The sequence below is a fragment of the Camelus dromedarius genome, chromosome 22, assembly GCF_036321535.1.
Source record: "Camelus dromedarius isolate mCamDro1 chromosome 22, mCamDro1.pat, whole genome shotgun sequence".
NCBI lineage: Eukaryota > Metazoa > Chordata > Mammalia > Artiodactyla > Camelidae > Camelus > Camelus dromedarius.
In genome coordinates this window covers 2,032,128-2,039,699 of record NC_087457.1, presented here as the reverse complement: position 1 = coordinate 2,039,699, position 7,572 = coordinate 2,032,128, and the positions used below count along the sequence as shown (strand labels likewise).

The window sequence follows — 7,572 nt, the reverse complement described above, 5'->3', positions numbered from 1 at the left end:
AACATTTTTATTGATTTATAATCATTTTACAATGTTGTGTCAAATTCCGGTGTAGAGCACAATTTGATGAGTTGATTTTTTTTTTTTTTTTTTTTTTTTTACTGTAGTAAATACTAAAGATGGGAGCTGAAGAAAATTTTGGCTACAAAATATAAGATGAGAGGAAAATTGTATTGGAAAAAATTTCCCACATTGAAGGAAGTATGAAATTTGGTCAAGGTTAAGGATTGTTGCTTAACTTGACTTTCAAAGCATACTGATGTGACGTTTATAATTCTCAAACCTAAATGAATTCTTTATTGGATACAGTTACTTACTGCAGTAATCATGCAATCTCCTTCAGGTTTTTCAATTCAAAAATATACAACATGTATTATCCAGGATTTTTCCTTGGAATTTTTATTTTGGCATCATAGAGTTGTTAGGAGAAAATTTCTCTTTTCTATTTCTATCTTTGGTTCTGCATTAAAACTAAAATAATAGTTGAAATTGTAGAAATATAGAGATTAAAATTCTATTTTTTAAAACCCATATTCTAAAGGGATTCCTCTGTGTTTTCTAAATCATTCCATTAAGAGTATATGCAAAGCTCTTTATCTAATTGAAGTGCACATGCTTTCTCTAAAATAATGACCAGTTCTCAAAGCAGAGACTGTTAGGGACCATATGAAAAAACCTACAACTTCAGGAGTTTTTGTAAAATAATTTTAAAAAATATGTACTCAAGGCCCTTATGTGATATTCTAAAATTTCAAATTTCAGGCATATTCTAGTTTAGTTATTAAAATATTCATTTGAAAGCCCCTGCATCAGTATAAACTGCTGGAGATTCGAGAACATAATTGTGTACTTCCTGGAACACCTAGAATAAGATCTTAATTGGACAAAGCATTTTAGTATTTTCTGAATGTGAATCAATGAAGAGGCAAATGGAATTCTGTATCACATTACAGTTAAAAGAATGTGCATATTAATTAATTATTATCATACTTAATTCTATTTGAATTTTAAAAATATGACAAATTTCTCTTCCCTTTTTCTAGGATGTATAATTTCAGTTGTCATGATTAAGAAGTATGTCAAAAATAACAAGGAAATAAAGAAGTCTCATGTGATAAATAGGAAAAAGATTATGTATATTTTTCAGTATCCACCAATTGTGAGCTTAGAATTTTAGATTGAAACTTTTAACCTTCTTTTAGCCTCATCTCCTGTTCCATTAAATATATCATTTCATGCCATACATTCTCCTCAGAAGTCTGATTACCAGTTCTTTCTCCAGGTGGAAAGTTGATGTGTTAGGCCCTTTTATTGGATCCATTTTTCTCTCTCTCTAGTAATAATTTACAGTCTTCAGTTAGTGACATAGGACCATGTTCATTTGAATGACATTTAATTGTGACAAAATGAAACTATTATACTAGTATTTATGATGCAGGGTATTACAAATCAAAATTATTAGAGATATACTATGAACAAAAGCCTCTGTTTTTTATATATATTTTTATATGTAAAATATTTTGATGTTTTTATAAAACTTGCCATGGTATTATATATATATACACATATATATTTATATATAATATGTATGTATTTTATATAAAATTAAAACATAAAACAGAGGCTTTTGTTCATGGTGTATCCTTAACAACACTGATGCAACCCTGATCTATTATATATAAATGCTGAAATATGTAGATTTCCCCACATGCCTTATTATACTTCCATTTTCCTTTTTTTCTTGCCTTGTTTGTATTTGACTGGTCACATCTCATTTTTCCTTTTCTTCCTTCTTTCCCGCTTTTGAAAAATTTAATTCTTTACCCCTACCCTAATTTTTCCTTGCAGAAAACATTTCTTTAGTGTCTGTTCTTTCAGTCCATCTCAGTCTGATTGTGTTGTGAATATATTTGCTTATGGCGTTTGGTTTAGTTCGTGTGTGGCTATCATTCAGGAGTCATTTCCCCTCAAATTTACTCATGTTTGTATTTCTGTTACTTCAAAGGTGTTGAATTGAAACAATTCAGTTTTTGTTCTAGATCATTTTGGTCAAGGAAATAATCTAGTGGATACTACAGTATTTGTATAATAATCAATGAGGTGTAAGGAAAGTAACATTTTTTGACTCCTGATGTGGTCTCTCCTAATCTTGAATACAGGAAAAGATGTATGTTGGTGAAAGTCAGAACCAGGATTGAAATCCACATTAGAATAACTCCAAAACCTATACTCTTTGTATTAGATCATAGGGTAATGGGTAATGTTCTATTTTATTCAAGTTCATACTTGTTATTCTTAAAGCTGTTATTTAGTGTCCTGAAGCCAAAGCAAATATATGCCACTCAGCAGGTCAGGAAAACCAGTAAGTTACTGGAGGATGGCTTTCTTGTGCTGAATTGAGATGACTGATATTTAAATCTACCCTAGTAAGGAAAATAGGACATTATGAGTTTAGGAATTAGAACCTTCTTTGAGGACAATAATTCTGACAGTGAAAATGACGATGTGTTTGGAAATTTTCCAAAACTTTCTGTCCAAGTCCCAGGCTTTTCACATCCTGCCTACCCATCACCGGAGCGCACAGCTTAGTATGTGGCAGAACGCATGTGTAGTATGCACAAGATAGCGGTTTAATCTCCAGTATCTACATTGAAAACAAAAAAAAGCTTGTATAAAAAATTTGATATGTATCGTTTCAAATATGATATCTATTCCAATTTAAGAGTTTTTTTTTTTTGCCACCTTTCTTCATAAATACTGCAAACATGACCGAGATTCTCATCCAGAAAATACTTCAATCCTCTGAAATTCCTTTGTGCCACTTTATGTTATTGAATGATCCATGAATGGAGATAAGATTTATATGCGTTTTTGAAATTTGCAGTGGTAAATGTTCTCATTAATGTGTCTGTGGCTACGTTTATAGATGCAACATTTCCATTGTAGTTAGAGAAGATGAAGATACAGAATCTCTTTCTCATATGGAGTTACTGTTTTCTATCATAAATATTATAATTATTATCTTAAAATATAAGCATCAATAATGTTAAAACATAAATTGAGGGATGCTGTGTCATTAACTTCTCACTTTTGTATTTTCCCAGCCAAATATTTTCTTTAGTTTGTAATTAAGAACATCATTCTGTGCTACATGTCATATTACTGCATAGGACACTTCTGTTAATTTTCCAGACTCACCTAATGAAACAAGTGTCTCTAAGTTCTTTTATTCAAATTATTTTCCGTTATACATTTTTACAAGCTGTTGTATAGAGATAGTTTCCAGTAGAAGTTAATTTTATTCTTTCTTTCTTTCTTTCTTTCTTTTTCTCTTTCTTTCTTTCTTTCTTTTGTTCTTTCTTTCTTTTTTTTTTTAGAAATCTTTACTTTCAATTAATAAAGTGATGTCTTCTAGTTAATCTAGCAAATTTGACCTCTCTATTCCATTCCCAGTAACTGGGTTCTAGTTTTCCATGTGACTCATTCTGTTTCACTCCTCATCATTTTGCTTAGGCTGCCCTTTCTTGAATCCCCTTCACACCCCCCTCTGCACTGGGTCTGTCTTTAAAGACACATCCTGGTCTTCTGAGCATTCCCTGAACTATGCAGATGCAACAATCTTCTCTCCTTAGTGCCCATATACTGTATTCATTTACTTGAGCTGTAGAGCCATTGAATGACACTTTCTGTGTTGATTTGTTTTTGCGTGTCTCTGCCTCTGACTGTAGAGCGGAATCTGTCTTTTATTTATAAGGCCAGTTTCTCCCAGGATAGTGCCTATGACTTGATAGATACAGTAAATATTTGTTTTCTTACTGACTGTTTGACTGAATGACCTAGTGTATGACTAGGATGTTTTCTGAAGTTGGGTTGTTGTTTTATTTTGTTTCATTTTTATAGAAAGCAGCTTCTGAGCCAGAAATTGGGAAACAAGATTAATTATAAAAAAAAAATTCTTGTGTGTATATGTGGGCATGAGACTGTGGAAAGTGCTCCACAGGAGCCAACAGATTATAACAAATTGACTTCTGTTGATGGAGACACAAAAATAACACATTCTGTATGTTAGTGAACATCTATGGAAATTGCTGGGGTTTTTTCTATGCTTAAATTCTACTATGGGAGACTGGAAGTGCTTCTGAGCAGCAGGGCCAAGATTCTGCACTTTTAACAAGATTTAAGATGACACATTTTTGCTGGTCGTCAGACCACACTCAGAGTAGCAAGAGGGGAGGCTTTTGTTTAGAGAAATCTTAGAAGAAAATCAACTGGAGATTTCAAGATACAACCACATTAAGGAAAAGCATGATTTTGTTTTTTCTTTCTGAGCATGTTTATAGCCAGAGGGAGGCATAGAGTTGAAGTAGAAATGACAGGTGTAAGATACTGTCATGAAGCAGACAGGAAAAAGGAGTGGTGGGGAATGTCCATCAAAAGAATATAAAAGGGGAAGAATTAAGACCACAGATCTAGAGGTACCTTTGAAGAGGGAAGGATACACTGAAAGGAATGAAGGGGGAAAAAATGGGGCTAATTAGGTACTTTTGGAATTGATGAGGAACCTTGAGAGAACTCCTTTCTGATGATGTCAGTACATTTGCAGTGAAGCAAGATTAGATCATTTCTACTCCAGAGAACTCCAGCAGCAGGGGGTGGGGTCGAATTGGTGTAAACCACATCCACTTCTCATAACTATCAGGCACCAAAGATATATGTTGCATTGGAATTTGTTACTCAAATGAATTTAATTCAATATGGAAGCAATCACTTCTTTTAAGCATAGTTTATTTTTTTTTTGATAAGATATTTGTTTCACAAAAAGTGTTTTAAACATTAGCATGATATATACCAAACCAAAGTAACTTTAGGAACAGTAGAAATTAATAGCGATTGTTCCCTAAAAGCTAAAATTGTTGTTTTCAGTCAATACTAAGCTGATTTTTAAATATAAAAGACTTTTAATAGCTAATAATTCTGTGGCAATTAAATTTATTTATTTCCTTTTTTATAATCATATTTCAGTATTTAAAACTTTATATATATTATTTCTTAGGAGTGTCTTATATACCTTCTTGCATGAGTAGATCAAGAAACTTTAAGGTGACAGCTGAGACCACATCCACTCCACCAGCAAAGGCCCCTCACTGCTCCAGCTTTGCCACCAGGATCCACCAACACCAGTTCAACATGGTAGATGATGCTGTGCTTGTGGTTGACAATGGCTCTGGCACGTGCAAGGCTGGCTTTGCGGGTCACGATGTACCCCATGCCACCTTCCCATCCATCGTGGGGCACCCCCGGTACCAGGGCGTCATGGTGGGCATGGGCCAGGACTCCTACGTGGGTGATGAGGCCCAGAGCAAGAGAGGCATCCTGACCCTCAAGTACCCCATCGAGCATGGCATCATCACCAACTGGGATGACATGGAGAAGATCTGGCACCACACCTTCTACAATGAGCTGCGTGTGGCCCCCGAAGAGCACCCCATCCTGCTGACTGAGGCCCCCCTGAACCCCAAGGCCAATCGTGAGAAAATGACCCAGATCATGTTCGAGGCCTTCAACACCCCAGCCATGTACTTGGCCATCGATGCTGTGTTGCCCCTGTACGCCTCTGGCTGCACCACTGGCATCGTGATGAGCTCTGGTGATGGGGCCACTCACATTGTGCCCACTTATGAAGGGTACGCCCTCACCCATGCAATACTGAGTCTGAACATGGCTGGCCGGGAACTGACGGACTTCCTCATCAAGATCCTCACACAGCGTGGCTACAGCTTCAGCACCACAGCCCAGAGGGAAATCGTGCGTGACATCAAGGAGAAGCTCTGCTACGTCGCCCTGGACTTGGAGCAGGAGATGGCCACCACCGCCTCCAGCTCCTCCCTGGAGAAGAGCTACGAGCTGCCCGACGGTCAGGTCATCACCATCGGCAGCGAGGGCTTCTGCTGCCCCGAGGCTCTCTTCCAGCCCTCCTTCCTGGGCCTGGAAGCCTGTGGCATCCACGAGACTACCTTCAACTCCCTCATGAAGTGTGACATCGACATCCACAACAACCTCTGCTCCAACATAGTGCTGTCTGGTGGGACCACCATGTACCCTGGCTTCACCAACAGGATGCAGAAGGAGATCAATGCCCTGGCTCCCAGCACGGTGAAGGTCAAGATCATTGCCCCCCATGAGCGCCAGTACTCTGTGTGGATGGGCGGCTCCATCCTGGCCTCGCTGCCCATCTTCCAGCAGATGTGGATCAGCAAGGATGAGTATGATGAGTCTGGTCCCTCCATCATCCACCACAAGTGCTTCTAGGTGGACTGAGTTACCTCCCACTGTTTTTTTGACAAAACTGTACTTGGCGCACAATATAAGATGAGATTGGCATGGCTTTATTTGGTTTTGCTTCTTCTTTTCTTTCTTTTTTCTTTTTCTTCGTGCTTGACTCAGGATTTAAAAATTGGAATGTTGAAGGTGATAGCAATCAGTTGGATTGAGCATCCCCAAAGTTTTACAAAGTGGCTGATGACTTTATATACTTATATATATATAGTCTTTATGGCCTTTATCTCATTATGAAACTTAAAAGATTGTTAGGATCTATAATAATTTTTAGTTAAACTTTATCCTAGGAATTAAATTTAAAAGATTTCCTGAATAGTACTTGCTTTTTCCATTTTTATAACTTCCATACATAATAAAAAAGGTATATCAAGTATTAAATCATACACTAAAACAGTTGAAATTGTGAACAATATAGAAATAATGGCCACTGATTTAGATTCATGGAAGGTGTAATCATTTCCAGTGGTTCAAAATTTGCAATTTCCTATTACCAGGCATTAATGCCAAGATGATAGATTTCTTCTGTCTTGTGATCTCTATGTAATTGACTTCAGAATTTACAAACAAGGAGAGAATGGGGGTCATAGAGTCAACCCAATGGCCTATTAAGAGAATCACCCCTTCCAGGATTGGACCTTTGTTGTTAGGGAACAAACAGTAACTTTCTACTTTACTTCACTTCAGGCTAGGAAATTGGTAAATATTAGTAAAAATTATTTGATTCACTCTCATTAGTGGGTACTAGATATAACTGAATGGAAGTAGACAATACATAGTGATATATAACACTACCATAGTATATAATTTGTAGTAAAATTTAGGAATGCATTCCTCTTTCTGGTTGAGGTTAATTGATCTTGGCTCCTAGTAATTTAGAGTTTGCCCATTTTTCTGTTATTAATCCTTAAAAAAAAACTTTACATGCACTGGGGGGCACTCACTCTTTAAGGAATTTGATGTGAAACATTTTTTAATGAGGAAGCCTTTGTAACATTAAAACTCACCTCCTCATTAATTCTTGGTAGATTTCAGATGTATGAGTTGTTTAGTTGAAACAAACAATGACAAAGTTAGATCTGTGAGTTCGTGTTTTTCTCCTACATTAGGCTAAGGCAAGTTGCTTTTCAATTCTTAGTTTGTGAGTAGCTAAGCTTAGGTTAAGAAGCTTGTTAACTTTTAATTATTTCCCAACTTTTCTTTTCCTGTACATGATTACTTTTTTGTTTTACAAAT

At 36.3% G+C, this 7,572-nt stretch overlaps 1 protein-coding gene across 4 annotated transcripts; it reads left to right on the top strand.

The window, feature by feature from the left end:
• The first annotated feature begins 5,070 nt into the window (after positions 1-5,070).
• Positions 5,071-6,360, top strand: LOC135318878 (actin, cytoplasmic 1-like). Of its 4 annotated transcripts, none has more exons than XM_064477372.1 (2): positions 5,188-5,410; positions 5,516-6,360. In XM_064477372.1, exons 1-2 carry the CDS (start codon positions 5,188-5,190, stop codon positions 6,307-6,309), a joined length of 1,017 nt encoding a protein of 338 aa, XP_064333442.1. In that variant the 3' UTR covers positions 6,310-6,360. The 4 variants fall into 4 exon arrangements, with proteins under 4 accessions (XP_064333440.1, XP_064333442.1, XP_064333441.1 ...); XM_064477371.1 differs by having other exon boundaries at positions 5,188-5,316; positions 5,398-6,324; XM_064477373.1 differs by having other exon boundaries at positions 5,188-5,805; positions 5,971-6,324.
• Positions 6,361-7,572: the final 1,212 nt, after the last annotated feature.